At 43.7% G+C, this 17,702-nt stretch overlaps 1 protein-coding gene across 1 annotated transcript; it reads right to left on the reverse strand.

Moving 5' to 3' along the window:
• Positions 1–2,873: 2,873 nt before the first annotated feature.
• LOC142904865 (NLR family CARD domain-containing protein 3-like) lies at positions 2,874–14,618 on the reverse strand. The gene is made up of 6 exons (XM_076051222.1): positions 14,584–14,618; positions 11,943–13,163; positions 11,411–11,881; positions 4,949–5,113; positions 4,197–4,370; positions 2,874–3,867 (listed from the first exon to the last, which is right to left on the reverse strand). Exons 1-6 carry the CDS (start codon positions 14,616–14,618, stop codon positions 3,429–3,431), a joined length of 2,505 nt encoding a protein of 834 aa, XP_075907337.1. The 3' UTR covers positions 2,874–3,428.
• Positions 14,619–17,702: the final 3,084 nt, after the last annotated feature.

Raw genomic sequence — 17,702 nt, forward strand, 5'->3', positions numbered from 1 at the left:
CTGTCAAATAATTTTGAAATCTGACAGGTATTTTGCAGACAGGGGCAAGTTTTGATGTACACATGGACATCTAAAGGGGGACAAAAAAAGGGAACATCAACCCATGACATGCAGTACTAGATAGGCACATTAACATTTTGAATGTTACAATTGGAATTAAAATTAAACTCAGACAAACCTTTTTTAACTGTGAGAATGCCATAACCAGTGCCATTTTTAGTGACAAGTTTCTCTGACAGATCTGGTGGTGTAGGACCTGGACAATATGGGCATTTTGTTTCCTCAGGTGAAAGCCTCAGGCGGATGCTTGGTCTTGTGTTTTGCAACTCTTCTGGCAAATTAGCAGGCAATCTTTTGGAGTTGCACATGTATTCAACAATATTTTTAATTTGCACTGAACTTAAGTCATTTGCCTTTTGAAAAAGCCCTGGCTCAATGTCGTCGGTGTCCAGATCGTCGTTGGTGTCACTGCTGAAATCCAACTCCCTGCCCTGTAAGAGGTGTCGTGTCTCTTGGAAGGTGTGTAGAGGAAGGTGATGACAGTGCTGCGACCGCGACTCCTCAAATGAACTTATATATCATGCACAATAAACATGGACATATCAAATGCTATGATTAACATTCTTTTTTCCACATTTCACGACGCCATATGCGTGAGCACCATCACATCTTACCTTTCTTCAGCAGGGCTAAAGCCAAGTGAGGAGAAAACGGCAAAATGTACAGGAAATGACGCCGCTACTGTGTCAAAAGTTAAAGAAATAAATTAAAGCAATAAAATAAATTGAACTGAATAATAGCTCCCCAAAAAAAGAAACAAAATTTGTATGAAGGAAATTACAGCACTTACTTCCATAAAAAACGAAATAAACAATAACTGATTTTTGTGAAATTGAAACAACCTGATTAACACATCGGTTACATATAGGTCACTGTATAATATAATAAAACAGTTTATAGTCATGTGTTTACCATAAGCAGTGGGCTGTATAATAGGCTGTATGAACAGGGTGACCTATTGACCTCCACCGTCCTCAGGCTAACAAGGTGGTTAGCTCAGTAGGCTAAACCTCTGACTGTGGTTGTAGGAGATGTAGGTTCAAAGCCCAGTTGGTGCCAGATGACCAGGTTTTTAATATATATATTTGTACTTTATACTATTGTATGTGTTTTTTTTCTGATTTTCAGACATGTTGAGATTTTGCTTGGAGTAGCGCTGTTTCGTGCTAAGCTAGCACAGGACTTTTAGTTTCGGTGCATTTTGGACTGACTAGAGTATTTTATTAAAGTATTTAAAATTCTTTGCACTTGGAAAAAAACATCATATATAGATTTTTTTCAGATGTTCAGAGAAGAGCTTAAATAAGTTCTCCAGGAGCTGCAGCCCATCAGCCCACAGACGGCTCAGTTGATGAGACGGCTGACTGTGAATCACAAGGTTGTTGGATCAAGTCCCACCATGGACTGAGATCCACTTTGAAGGTCAATGGCTCCAAAACGAAGGATAAATGTAACAGTGGATGTACTTCAAGAGTCAGCTGATGGCTCAGGGCGGAAGAGTGCTGACTGATAGTTCCTGTGGTTGGAGGTTGGAGTCCCTCCAACGGCCCCAAAAGATCAGTAGAAGTGACTTCAGAGTTTTCACGGAGCTCAGCATGAAAAACAAAATGTCTCTGAATACTCGATGCTTCAATTCTGATGACAAATTGCTCCTCTTGAATTCAAAACACTAGTGTGCCTGTGCCAGGTCTTGAACCAGCAACCTTGACATTCAAAGCTCTTCCTCTGATGCAGTGAGCTACCTGGCTGCTCCTCAAACCTCCTGATGGTCCACTGGTCCTTTGGAAGTCTTGGTTTGCATCCTTCCACTCTGTCTCAACCATGACAGGACGCTCATTGACCTCAGTTTCAGGCTCATTCAAGGACTTTGAGAAGGAAAAAAAAATGGACATTCTATGTTGTTTAGATTTTCTATGTCTGTATTGTATCAGTCAGTGGAAAGAGTCTCTGTGGTCTGGTGAAAGGCGACAGGAAGTGACTCAGCAGGAAGTTGACAGTGTCTGTTGAAATCCATTTATTTTCTCATCTATATTTTCAGATGGACTGTGTGTTAATGAACCTTCTTCACATGACTGATCCAGTCTCACCTGCCACTGGCCACAGAGACTGATTCTGTGCCACTGAAAACACAACACACTGTGTTCATAGTCTATTGTGTTTTTTCCAGTTTCTTCAGACATGATGAGATTTTGCTTGGAGTAGCGCTGTTTCGTGATAAGCTAGCACAGGACTTTTAGTTTCGGTGCATTTTGGACTGACTAGAGTATTTTATTAAAGTATTTAAAATTCTTTGCACTTGGAAAAAAACATCATATATAGATTTTTTCAGATGTTCAGAGAAGAGCTTAAATAAGTTCTCCAGGAGCTGCAGCCCATCAGCCCACAGATGGCTCAGTTGATGAGACGACTGACTGTGAATCACAAGGTTGTTGGATCAAGTCCCACCATGGACTGAGATCCACTTTGAAGGTCAATGGCTCCAAAACGAAGGATAAATGTAACAGTGGATGTACTTCAAGAGTAAGCTGATGGCTCAGGGCGGAAGAGTGCTGACTGATAGTTCCTGTTGTTGGAGGTTGGAGTCCCAACAACAGCTAGAGATCCATTTTTACCTCCAACGGCCCCAAAAGATCAGTAGAAGTGACTTCAGAGTCTTCACGTAGCTCAGCATGAAAAGCAATGAGATTTTGCTTTCTACCACTCCGTCTCATGCTGAACTGTGATTGGACGGTCGATGTTTTGTGGATTTATTTGGTTTATTTTGACAGAGGAGGCCTGCTAGAGACTGAAGGGAGTAAAAACAACACAAGGACTAAGTTTGTCAAGAACTTTATTCAGACAATTGTTGAACCAACAAGGAGCAACCAACCAGGTACAACCAACCAGGAGCAACCAACCAGGAGCAACCAACAAGCTCAGAAGCAACATTGAAAGTGGCGGCACACAACCAGAACCTTTGATCCAAAGTGAAAAGGAGGCTTCATTCTGAGATCCATCTGCTCCGGCCTCCATCTCCAAGTCCTGCTTCTTCCACTGAGGATTCAGCTCCACCAGTGGCTTATGGGACGTCTCTCCCAGCAACCACAGCAGCTTGTAGGGAGAAGCAGTCCGCCAGCCACCAGGCTGCACTGGGGTCAAAGGTCGTGACACGCCCAGCAGTTTGCTGTTTAGCTCCACTGGCTGTAGTTCTGTCAACCACCACTAGATGGAGCTCTCCTCTTCACTCTCTTTCTAACCCTGACCACCAACTGTAGAGAGAAGAAGAGACAGCAGGAGTCAGGACTCACGGTCCTTGAACGCATCATCACAGAGACGTTGACTGTTGATGGAGATGATGGAGTGACTGGTGAGAAGTAGCAGACTCTCAGTCACATGTCAAGTGTGGAACATATGAAGGTCATGTGACCATGGAGTGTTGGACTGATACTGAGGCCTGATGAAGATGAACTGATCAATAATTGAGTGGTGAACTGAGAGAAGAGGCAGTTTGGCAGCAGATGTTGGATGAATGAGGAGCAGCTGGACGTCACCATCCTCCTCTCACACTGTGACTGGGAACACTGGACCTCTGCTGTGGGATCAACTGGCTTTGGTACTGGAACCATCATCCACTGGTTCCAAACCAGTACTGACCTCACACTCTGCAGTTGATAGTCTCTGCTGTGGACAAGATCCATCAATGGCTTCACTGATGATTCCTCCAGCTGGTTGTATCTCAGGTCCAGGTGTCTGAGGTGGGAGGGGTTGGACTTCAGAGCTGAGAGCAGCCAATCACAGCTGAGCTCTGACAAACAGCAGTACTTCAACCTGAATAGAGAATAAATGATGGAGAGTTTATAATGATGGAGAGTTTTTCCAGGGTGTCATCACTCTGAAAATCAAAGTGAAATATCGACTTCAGAATCTGACACTAGAGAAAAATAGAGGGAGGGAGAGAGGGTGAGTGAATGAGCGCTGTAATCTGAAATCTGAGCACGAGATGGCAGGATTTTACACACTGTGTCTTCAAACCCAGTTTCACTCATTTCAAACACAAACCAGTGACTGCAAATTGAATTTCCAACAGCAGTGAAGTGAAAATCATGACAACAATAACAAAAGTGATAGAAGTTGTAGAGTGAAGAGGGTGAACTGACCTCAGAGTCTCCAGTTTACAGTCTGGACTCTGCAGAAAACCACTCAGCACCTTCACTCCTGAATCCTGCAGCTGGTTCTGACTCAGGTCCAGGAGTCTGAGGTGGGTGGAGTTGGACTTCAGAGCTGAGAGCAGCCAATCACAGCTGAGCTCTGACAACCTACAGTCAATCAACCTGAATAAAGAGTCAATATTTGATTTCTTCCATGGTGTAAATGGTGTTGATGATCCAGATGTGCAGCTGTTGGGATCACTGAGCCATTCCCTCAAAGGAGTCATTGTGCCAGTGTGTTGTCAACACAATAACAGCAGCAGTGTATCAGTCAGTGTGCAGCCAATCAGCAGTGAAGATGGAAAATAATCAGTGAGTCCTTTGTGTTCTTGTGGCTGTTTTCAGTCATGAGAGTCTCGTTACAAGTCAAACACATTCAAAGGACAAGATGAAGAAATACTGCTGCACTATTAATCTGCCTCTAATATTTCTTCACAGGATCTTCTGCTCAGTCATGTGACCTTCATCACCAATCAACAACTTCCATTGAGCTCCAAAGTGACTGGAGACATTTTCCACACTTTCTTCCACCATCCAAAGTCTTTTCGGGCAGCAGATTGTTGACATGAAAATATCAACAACATCCACTTTGTCTAGATGAGTCTTTAATATCTGCTTCAAAGTCTTCACACTGAGCAGCGTTACACACCAGTTGTCATCTGCTGACACACACTGTCCACCAGTAGAAAGCAGGAACTGACCTGAGAACTTCCAGTCTGCAGTTTGGACTCTCCAGCCCAGCACAGAGCAGCTTCACTCCAGGATCCTCCAGGATTGTGAAGCTCAGGTCCAGCAGTGTGAGGTGGGAGGGGCTGGACTGCAGAGCTGAAGACACCACTGCACACTGAAGCTCTGAGAGTCCAAGACTGAATGAAAGAGAGCAGAGAGAGAAGTTGCTGCTTCCATCATCATCATCTTCATCATCATCATCATCATCATCATCATCATCATCATCATCATCATCACCATCACTACCATCACTACCATCATCATCATCATCATCATCATCATCATCAGTATCACCATCATCATCATCATCATCATCATCACCATCACCACCATCATCATCACCATCACCACCATCATCATCACCATCACCATCATCATCATCAATGATTGAATAGTTGATTTTGGTTGACAATGTAAATTCAATCAATCTTGCGCAATCAACTGACAACAATGAAAAAGAAGCTTCCAAAACAATTGTGCACATTATAAAGACTCACAACAAGAAAAACATAACGATTGTGTGAAGGAAAAAGCAGCAAGCCCAAGCTGATTCTTGCCTCTCCTATACAGTACATAAGATTAGCTGGAATAATTAGTCAGACAAAATCAAAAAGGAAAAAAAGAGAAACGCAACTCAACAAAATATGCTTGACATTATTCTTCATCATTGACTCACAATTCAATAATTTATCCTCATCATCATCAAGTATTTTGCCCTTCAAGATTTTTTCAACTCAACAAAGAAGCACACATTTTCAAATGGTCACTGATCCCATTCCAAAATGGAACTCCCAAAAAAGAAAGACATCTATATTTAACAATGCTTCTCACCTTCCATCATTCAAAGACACTCAACCCTCTGAACATGGATTGATTTTCTCTAACTTTAAAAAACGCAAGATTTTCATTCTTTCCTGGAAATTGTATTTCAAACGTTTTCAAGTCCACTATATCAATGAATTGGAAGATCTTTGACTCTATCAATCATTGATTTGTGCTTTAGGGAACTTTATTGATTATTCTGACAGCTCTTTTCTGTAGTTTTTTTATAGGGTCAATATATGTTCTATAATCCTTTGCCTCCCTCCTGGCTCGACGAGCAATTCTGCTCAGGTGGAAAGATACTTTCCCTGCTTGAAACTGGAAAAAATAAGATATTCATTACAGCAATCAAACAAGAAATTTCAGGAGATGTGGGCCCCCCTCTTGCAAGACTCTGTAAAGACTTGGTTAACCCTGGAGTACAGCTCAGCTATGCTGCAAGTCTTTTTATTTGTAATTTTTGTTTCAACAGTGATTTTATTTTTATTTTTCTCTAAGACTAGACATTCGGCAGTGACATGGGAGGGATTATTTTGTACATTTGGATTTTTCTTTTTTTTCCTTTTTTGTTTGTTTTGTTTGTTCTTTTCTCTATGTTCTTTTACATGTGATTTGTACATTTGCACATACCACGACTAATACTAATATCCATTCTATGCTTCTGCAATATGGTACAACAATGTATATTTGGCACAAACCCACCGACCACTTCTCCCTCAATCAAGCCACACCAACTGGATACAAAATACATGGACCAACCACGCACAGAGGGCCGAGGAGGTGGCATCGCAATAATCTTCAAGAAAAACATCAGTGCCACTACCATCTCGCTTCCCCCCACCCCCTCCTTCGAACACATCGCCCTAAAACTTCCTGGACCATCTCCATTCATCCTCAGTGTCCTCTATCGTCCCCCCAACCCCTCTTTCCTCCAGGACTTCTCAGACCTCCTCCTTCATCTTAGCACAATCTCACCATCCATCCTCCTCCTCGGCGACCTCAACCTTTATCTCGATGACCCCACCTCTCGACCTGCCCAAGACTTTCTAGACATCCTCAACCACTCCAATTTCACCCAACACATTAACTTCCCCACCCACAAACATGGCCATATACTCGACCCCGTCTGCTCAACCAACATTACCATCTCCAGCATCTGCAGCCATAACCTTCACATCTCGGACCACCTCGCAATCACCCTCAACATTCACATCCCTCAATCCAGCCCAACCAAACCAAGGACCATTACCTTCCACAAACTCACCTTCCACTCCCCAGCACAGTTCGCACTTCAGCTGCCTAACTCCACCCCCAACCCCCCCCCCCAATACAGCCAGGACCTCCCACTACTCCAACATCATCCTCATCGGCTCCATCAAACCCAGAACCCTATTCTCCATGGTAAACCGTCTCTCAAACCGCAGGATCACACCTCCACATCATTCACCCCCAGCAAATGCAACACCTTCCTCAAATACTTCCAGGACAAAGTCACTACCATCTACCGCTCCCTCGCCTGCCTGCTCACCTCTACCCGTGTCGTCGCTTCACAACTCTCAGCCCATCTCAAACCCAACAACCTCCTTGAACCGTTCCAATCAGGATTCCGCAAAAAACACAGCACAGAAACAGCACTATTAAAAATCACCAACGACCTTCTGCTCGCCTCTGACTCCAACCAACTAACAATTCTCCTCCTGGACCTGTCTGCCGCCTTCGACACAATCAGCCACTCCATCCTCCTCAACCGTCTATCATCCAACTTCCACATCACTGGCACCGCACTCTCTTGGATCACATCTTACCTCTCCAACCGTCAACAGTTTATCCACATTAACCACTGCTCCTCCTCCACCGCACCACTCCCCCAAGTTGTCCCTCAGGGATCTGTGTTTGGTCTCCTACTTTTCACTCTCTACCTCCTCCCCCTGGGCCATATCATCCGACTACATGGACTCAACTTCCACTGTTACTCCACCCACTCCATCTCCTCCACCACCCTGACCACCGTCACCTCCTGCCTCAACGCAATAAAAATCAAAATGCATCACAACTTCCTCAGACATAACAGTGATAAATCGGATCTCATAATCATCGGTCCTAAATACCTCACTAAATCCACCTCTGACTTCGCCATCAGCATCGACAAATCCCATATAACCCCATCATCACTTGTCCACAACCTCGGAATCCACCTCGATCCCAACCTCACCTTCGACCACCATATCTCCCAACTTGCCCGCTCCGCCTTCCTTCACCTGAAAAATATCGCCAGACTCCGTCCCTTCCTCACTCCATCTGCTGCTGAAACCCTCACACATGCCTTCATCACCACCCGACTGGACTACTGCAACAGCCTTTTCTACGGCCTGCCATCCTCCACCCTCAATAAACTTCAATACATCCAGAACTCTGCTGCCAGACTTCTCACCTGTTCCCGCCCCTACGACCACATCACCCCTGTCCTCCACCAACTCCACTGGCTTCCTGTGGTCCACCGTATTCAATTCAAGATCCTCCTTCTCACCTTCAAGTCACTCCACAACCTGCCCCCTCCCTACTTGTCACACCCCAAACCGTCCCCTCCGATCAGCTGACGCAAACCTCCTCTCACCCCCTGCCAAAACCAAGTACCGAACCCTGGGGGACCGGGCCTTCAGTGTCTCCGCCCCCACCCTCTGGAACTCCTTCCCAAACACATTTGCAACTGTACAGAGCCCAATACCTTCAAATCTGCCCTCAAAACCCACCTCTTCAGACTTGCCTACCCTACCTGAACCCTCCTACCCACCACACCTCCCAGTCCATATCTGCCCTCTCAACCCTGTCTGTTTTTGACTGATTTTATTGATTTTTCTCTCTTGTGTTACATTTATTATAATCGTTTATTTATTTATCTCAATCTCTCGAGTTGTTTTATATTGTTATTTTTACCTGTAAAGTGACTTTGAGCACCTGTAAAAACGCTTTATAAATAAAAAGCATTATATTTGTTATATCGAAAAATTTAAGTTTAATAAAAATCTTGAATAACAAAAAAATATGTTCTGCATGTATTTCCCCAAACCTCAACACAATATGACATATATGGCATTATAAATGAGAACTACAATATTCAAAGACAAATACACAATACATAATACCCATTGATTTAGATCATTTCTGTTCAATACATTCTATATGTGCCTTCCAGCTAAATTTATGATCCACAATGACTCCCAAAAATGTAGTTTCATGTACTCTTTCAATTTCAACTTCATTTAAAAGTCATACTAATAATTTTCCCAAATACCAGCAAAGACCATCAATGTTGTTTTATGTTCATTTCATGACAGCTTATTGCTATCAAAGCATTCTTTGAACACCATCAGCTCCTTTTCTAGCGTTTTCAACAACACCTTCATGTCAGGTCCTGAACACAATAAGTTGGTGTCATCCGCAAATGAAATCAAATTTAACTTTTTCCATTCAGTATGAACATCATGAAGATAAAGTCTAAATATCTTGGGTCCCATAATGGAACCCTGTGGAAGCCCACAGGTGACTTTTCTAAATGGTGACACAGTATTGTTCAACCTGTTATTGAAATAACTTCTTATCCGGTGTAGCGGAACACCTCTAATTCCATAAGGCTCCAATTTCTGCAGAAGCAGAGAATGATTCATTGTGTCAAATGCTTTCCATAAATCCACAAAGACACCTACAGCATATTGTTTGTTGTCTATGGCTGGAACTCTATTGTCTACTCATTCCATCACTGCTAAAGCTGCTGATGGGTTACTGCTAAACCAATATTGATGGTCACTTCATAACTCATACTGCTCCATATAATCATGCAGTCTATCGACAACTTGTCAACAACTTTTCTAGTATTTTGGGAAAGTGAGGAAGCAATGACACAGGTCTATCATTTCATATGATGTGTTTATCACCATTGTTGTAGATTGGAACCACCTCAGCCATTTTCATCTGATCAGGAAAAATCCCTCTTTGACACCATCAATTCCACATATAGGTCAATGGTTTGACACAATCTATGACTTCCTTTATTAGAGACATATCTATATTATTATCATGGAAAGATTTTTCATTCTTCAACTTTCAAACCACTTCTAGTACATCGTTCTCACAAATCCCACCCAGGAACATTGAATCATTACTGTTGAAAGCAAAATCATACTTGTTGTCTACATTTCTAATTGTCCTTGCTAAATTAGGGCCCACATGAACAAAAAAATCATTGCACTCATCAGCAATTTGCTCTGCATTTTCAAGAAGTAAATTCTCATTTTTTACAAAACATTGAGGAAAGTCAGTTTTACTGTGGTGTTAGATCATGCAGTTGAACAAACTCCACGTAGCCTTGATGCATCTTTGTCTGTTTGCAACCATCAGTCATTATAATCTATTTTACACAATCTCATAATAGATGACACTGTGTTTTGAGAATTGTTGTACTTGTGATAAATTCCCTATAGAACCTATTTTTCTTTGTACAAATCATCATCATCATCATCATCATCATCACTGTCATCACCACCACCACCACCATCACCATCATTATCATCATCTTCATCATCATCGTCACCATCACGACCACCATCATCATCATCACCACCACCATCATCATAATCACCATCATCATCATCATCACCCATCATCATCATCACCATCATCATCATCACCACCACCACCATCACCATCATCACCATCATCATCATCATCATCATCATCAACACCACCACCATCATCATCATCATCATCATCGTCATCATCATCACCCATCATCATCATCACCATCATCATCATCATCATCATCGTCATCATCATCACCCATCATCATCATCACCATCATCATCATCAACACCACCACCACCACCATCATCATCATCATCATCATCATCATCATCCCCATCATCCCCACCATCACCATCATCATCATCACCACCACCACCACCACCATCATCATCAACACCACCACCACCATCATCATCATCCCCATCATCACCCATCATCACCACCACCACCATCATCATCATCATCATCAACACCACCACCACCACCATCATCATCATCATCATCATCATCAACACCACCACCACCATCATCGTCATCATCATCATCATCATCATCATCATCATCATCATCACCCATCATCATCATCACCATCATCGTCATCATCATCATCATCATCAAAATGAAGGAAGGATGTGATGTGTTTGTGTGTTCAATGTGTTGATTGTGTTGATTGACTGTCTGCATAAATCCTTCACACTGATCAAAGCTCCTCATTCTGCCACTGTCACATCTTCACATCTCCATCCTGGACTCCAGTGGAGCAGCTTCACTCCACTCACCATCCAACACAAAGCAGCTGAGTTAGCCCTGTGTTGACAGCCTGCTGCTTAAAGTCACCACTCAGTTTTTCCCTCATTGTTTTCTTGGAGACCTGCAACCACAAGTGGACCTGCTGATGTTGATCCACCTTGTGACTGGAGGAGCTGCTGATATAGCAGGGTGGCTAACACCAAGAGCACACACACACACACACACACACACACACACACACACACACACACACACACACACACACACACACAGTGTTTACATACCTTAAACGTATCACAGCCTTGCAGTTCCTCACAGCTGGAATCAGTCTCAATCTTCCCTCCCTGGTTGTGTTGTACTTGCTGAGGTCCAACTCCTCCAGAACCTCCTCTGACATCTGCAGCATGTAGGCCAGAGCTGAACACTGGATGGCTGAGAGTTCCTTCTCTGATCTGTTCTCTGACTGCAGGAACTCTTGGACCTCCTGATGCACTGACTGATCCTTCACCTCCAGCAGACAGTGGAAGATGTTGATGCGTCTGTCAGGAGAAACATCACCAGTGTTCATCCCCGTCAGGTTGTTGATGACCTTCTGTAAGGTTCCTGGATGGTTGTCAGTGAGACCCAGCAAGCCTCCTAAGAGTCTCTGGTTGGATTCCAGACTGAGTCCATGGAGAAAGCGAACAAACAAGTCCAGGTGACCGTTTGGACTCTGCAGGGATTTCTCCATCATCCTCTTCAGAAACTCATCAATGGTGTCCAAGGTTTGGTTTGGGTTAGGGCCTTCTTTTTTTTTTAAACCATTTAAAAAAATGTAATGCCTCTGATTTTGAGTCTTTGAGGAAATCCTGAAGAACCTCCTTCTTGTTGTTGGTGTGACAGTGGAAGCTGTAGACTGCAGCCAGAAACTCCCGGATGCTCAGATGAACGAAGCAGTAGACGCTTTTGTGGAAGATCACACTCTCTCTTCTGAAGATCTCTGTACAAACTCCTGAGTACACAGAGGCGTCAGTCACACTGAGACCACACTTCTCCAGGTCTTCACTGTAGAACATGATGTTTCCACTCTCCAGATGTTCAAATGCCAGCTGGCCCAGCTTCAGAAGAAGCTCCCTGTCAGCCTTCGTCAGCTCCTGTGGACCTCCTCCATACTTGTGCTGCTTCCTCTTGGTCTGGACCAGCAGGAAGTGTGAGTACATGTCAGTCAGGGTCTTGGGCAGCTCTCCTCTCTGCTCTGAGCTCAACATGCTCTCCAGAACTGTGGCAGTGATCCAGCAGAAGACCGGGATCTCACACATGATGTGGAGGCTCCTGGAGGCCTTGATGTGGGAGATGATCCTGCTGGACACATCACCTCTATCTCTGAACCTCCTCCTGAAATACTCCTCCTTCTGGTCATCGGTGAAGCCTCGTACTTCTGTCAGCCTGTCCACACTTGACGGAGGGATCTGATTGGCTGCTGCAGGTCTGGAAGTTATCCACAGCAGAGCCGAGGGAAGCAGATCTCCTCTGATCAGGTTTGTTAGCAGGACGCTGACTGACTTCTTCTGAGTGACGTCAGTCACCACCTGGTTGTCCTCAAAGTCCAGAGCCAGTCTGCTTTCATCCAGGCCGTCCAAGATGAAGAGAAGTTTGCAGACATGCAGCTGCTCTGCTGTGAGCTTCTCTAACGTTGGATGGAAAACATGGAGCAGCTCCAGAAGACTGTAGTGCTTCTCTTTGACCAAGTTGAGCTCACTGAATGAGAGAGGAAGCACCAGTTGAAGGTCCTGGTTCTCCAGGCCCTGGGCCCAGTCCAGAGTGAACTTCTGCACTGAGAAGGTTTTCCAACCCCAGCGACGCCGTTGGTCAGCACCACTCTGACTGAGTCCCTGCTGCTCAGGTGAGGCTTCAAAGATCTGGCTGCACCTGATTGGACGGTCGTGGAGGCTCTCCTTGGTCTTCTTGGTCTTCCTGGTCTCCAGCTGCCTGACCTCATGCTGTCTGTTGACTTCTTCACTCAGTCCCTCAGTGATGTAGACCTCAGTGCTTCTTCGCCTTCAGTCACACGTTCACATCTCTCCAGACTGATTTTCTGCTGCTGGAGAAGCTCCTGCATCTGCTGCTGCTCCTCACCACCAGGACTCCCCTCCGTCTTCCAGTGGAGACACTTTGGCTTTGACTGATTGGATCAGTTGTTGGTGTCCATCACTTGTCAGCTGTTTTTCTGACACCATCATTAGTTGGATGGAATCATTGTCTCCATCAACACTAACTGACAGCCTGCTGGCCTCCTAGTGGGCTCTTCACAAATCACTTCTTGTCTTTTGCTCTGTTTTCTAAATTCAATCCCTTCATGCAGCTTCACAATCAAAGAATTTGAGCAACAAAGAATGACGCCGTCTTTTAGCCACCACGTTGCGCCCGTCAAAGATTTGTAGCTGTTTTCTAGGCTGGTCTTGTCACATCATCTAATATATTATTAGATGACATATTCATCTATCAAATGTATATTTTCTATCTGGTGTGGTTGACACCTGGTGGGCTCTGGTTGAGCAGTGGCTCTGTGGAACTGGCCGTTTGTTTCTCAGCAGACAGAGACAGTGGAGTCACATTGCACTGAACTTTGGATTGAAATTCATCTCAGTGGAGTTGAGCTGCACTTTATGACAGAGCATCAAACATTCCTGCCACTGCATAAAGTTCAGTCTCAGAAGGGCTTTGCTGCATTTCAACATGATGAATGTGACCATGTCAAAGATTCTCTTCTCTTGACCACTGACCACAACATCTGACACCATTTCACCTTCTGAGGAATTTATCACTGTCAAATCAAACTAGAATTAGACTGAGAAACAAGGACACTAGTGTTCTTACTGTCTTCCAGAGGCTCCAGGTTCATTACTGAAGGTTGGAGGTTTACCCATGGACCAGTCACTCTTCAGAGACACCCCACTGGACCCTGGATACTTCAGTCTCTGTGTCTTGGAAACAACCCTGCAAAGCAAAATCATTTTCCAAAGAAGTTGATTTCGATTATCTGGTCAGATTAAAGGTTTTCTAAATTATTCAAAGCTTTTTAAATCTGACTAATAGTGTCTGTCTAGTCATCATATAATACAGATAGCCTGGTTCCTTACGGTGTTCAAGAGGCTCCAGGTTCATTACTGAAGACCATAGGTTCAACCATGGAGCAGTCACCCTTCAGAGACACCCCACTGGACCCTGGAGACTTTGCTCTGTCCTCCTCTTCCTCCACTGGAAGACTCATATTGAGTCCTAGAGTCAGTCTGAGGTGAAACATCAAGTGTGACAGTGAGCTGAGAATCCAGTGAGTTCCCAGTGGGATCAAGCCGACACACGACTGCTGGTGTCCACTCACATCACATTTCATGAGTTCTTCACTCAGTGACGACTCACCTGCTGCTGCTGCTGCTGCGTCGCCTCAAAATGGAGCCTGACACAGAACAACTCTGACTTCTCTTCCTGCTTCTGCCACTCCTCATTCCTCATTTTATGTAGACGATGGCCAAATTCCCACAAGTACAATTCCCAATTAAGTAAAACACATTATTAAACATCTCAGAATTTGGCTTCCAGGCACTTCCAATCAGTGACTCCATTTCAAGAGTCCAATAAAATAGATGTACAAACGTCCTTCTGGCTATGGACCTTTGGCGACTGTGTTTATTTCGTATTTTTTTTTAAGAATATCAAGAAGAAATAAACATATCAAACAAATAAAAGTGTTAGCAAAAGAGCAGCTGAACATTGGAACATCTCAAAAACGCCCCGGAACATAGGGACACTGGAACATCCCAACTCCAGAACAGGGGGTCATCTGAACACCTGAACCATTTAAAGCAGCGCTAGGTAACTTGGACTCGATACTGCTCCCTGCTGGTTGAGAACTGCAAATACTCTTTGCCGGTGTCATAAAGAGGAAAAATACCAGTCCTTTATGGAGCTATTTTTCTTTCTTTATTCAATCAAAAAAATGTTGCTTCAATCAAAAAAATATGTTTTAATAAAAAAAAAAAACAACTTTCCAATCAAAGAAAAAAAGTGTTTGAATTCAAAAATATAAGTTGAGACTAAAAAAAAATGCATTTGAACAACTGTTTTTCTTTGATTGAAAAGGGAGTTTTTGATTGAAGTGATGTTGATTTGTGTTTGAGCCGTATTATGGGTAGGACATTTGAGTCTTTACAATTCAATCAAAAAAAAAAAAAAATCAGTTCAATCAAAAAAAATCAATCAATAAAAAAAAAAAAATCAGTTCAATCAAAAAAAAACTTTCTCAATCATAGAACAAAGTTTTTGAATGAAAAAAAAAACAAAAAACATTCACGTTTGTTTGTTTTTTTCATTGAAAACGTTTTTTCGATTTGAAGTGATTTATTTTCTTTGAATGAAGTGAAAAAAGTTTTGAAGTCACTACTGCTCCACATCCATGCTGCTGCTCGCTGGCTGACTGGCCGTGACTTGATTGTTAGAAAGATGTGGTCGGTGCAGACAGTCTTGTCACTCAAACAGATCTGACCAATGGGGAAGCGCCCGCCCACTGCGGGATGTTTGTGTCAAAATGACTTCAAAAAATTTTCCAATAAATTAAATAATAAAGAAACAAAAATAACTCCATAGTCGCGGCCTATATCAAGTACTGACGCAAATGTTTTCGATCACGTTCCATCAGCGTTCGATAATTGTTCATTGTCCTCTGGCTTTTTCGCTTGCGGCTCGCGCACAAAATGGACCAGACGCTGAAACGATCGCTGCACGGTGGGAACTGGCAGAGGAGGTGCAAGCCGCTTCAAGTCTGGCGTGAACGACGAGAATCGTTCCGCGGCAATACGCAGAACGATTCTACAGCCAAAAGTGACCAACAACTAAGAACACTGGCCACCGCCGGACTCTTGAATTCTGTAGCACTTCATCTATGCGATCTCAGCGCGATGACGTCAGCAGACACGCAGTCGCCCAGCTGGAGCGATCGTATGGTTTAGGAAAAACACCAATATGAAATGCAAAACAGACATTGACAATAATGTGGTAGCAAACGTTCAACACTTTTATTACTTCGTCTTTCATCGAGGTTAATTATTGGGTTCCATTCCGTCATTTTACAGTCTTGTGTATTTGTAATAGTAGTATGTAAGACCGCCTCTAAATAAACGTGTGACGTTGCCGTAAAGTGGTTCGTCCGGCGTGTCGGGTCGCGCTTGAAAGTTACGCAGTGCAGTTACAGCCGGCACCCCCCTCCTCTCCTCTCGCTGCCGAGGCAGCACCATTGATCCTATTAATCGTTTATCTACTGCTTCACTGAGTTTGGAATCATAATTTTAAGGTCGAAAAGTTACCTAAAGCCGCTTCACTATGATTTGATTCATAGTAAATCAGGTGAACCATTACATCCAACCTGGCCTTTCAGTTTCCTGATCAGCCTCTTTCTCCTCAGCAGCCTGCTCTCCAGCCGGACAGGTCCTTCATACGTGGCGTCACGCCACGAGGAACCTTCCGATTGCGCAGCTGGTTTCCCGCCCAGGGGAATTTTTTTTCTGACATCTGTGACATAAAAATCAAATAATTGCGACCAAAGGTCACTGTTTAGTATGAAAACCTCCAGATCTTGTCCGTCCTTCCTCGTGATGTCAGCGTGATGTCAGAACCGGTCTTATGTCCATATATAGAGGACTTGTGTGGTGAATTCTTCTGGTGGATTCAGGTGATGTAGATGTTGAAGGAGTCTTCACTGACACAGACTTAGTTGGATAAAAACTGGTTTATTTCAAAGAAGTCAAGAGTCAGACAGGCACCATGGAAAGCCTGGGGATGTCTCTGGGCCAGATGTGAGCAACTCCGATGATGCTTTGTTCCCATCACCTTTTATACCTCCCAGCAACCAGGGAGGAAGATGCTAGAAGTGGGGGAGAATGTATACATTCCATAGTTGCACCCCCAATGACCATCTGGTTTCAATTTGGTGGACGTTGGCAACCACAAGACCATATATGGACCCTGACGTCCTTAGGGAAGGAGTGCAGCAGCGGGTTCACTGCTGAGTTCACATCAGGCCATACACATAAGAACACATGAGGTCATATGCATAGATTCAGATACTACACTTGATATATGGATTCATCATGACATCAGAGAGATGTCACAAAACAAAGCATTACCAAGTCGGACCAGAACGCTTGATAGCTCCATATATGGAACCAGATAAAATAACGTGAGCTTTCACCTTTACAACAGAAGGTAAACTCACTTACCTTTGAATCGAAAGACGCTGTGATGAACAGCCGGTTCGCTATCTCAAATGCGTTTTTATCTCAAATGCGTTTTATCTCAAATATCAATATTTGGATTGCGTGGGAAGGACTTGCTGCTCTCTGTAGCTGGCTGCTGTCGTAGAGACGTAACTTCCATCCGAGGAAAGAACAAACTTCCGGCCCACCCGGAGCTTTTTAATAATAGTTATTAATAATAAATAAACGCTATGGCCCAGATTACATTCTCACTAACATCAAATAATTAGTCATTACACACGATGGCAATCAGGTTCTGTCGTTTTGCTTGGCATAAAATAAATAACAC

Source organism: Nelusetta ayraudi, unplaced genomic scaffold (genome assembly GCF_046127955.1).
Source record: "Nelusetta ayraudi isolate G7.1 ecotype Tasmania unplaced genomic scaffold, CSIRO-AGI_Nayr_v1 ptg000133l, whole genome shotgun sequence".
NCBI classification, from domain to species: domain Eukaryota; kingdom Metazoa; phylum Chordata; class Actinopteri; order Tetraodontiformes; family Monacanthidae; genus Nelusetta; species Nelusetta ayraudi.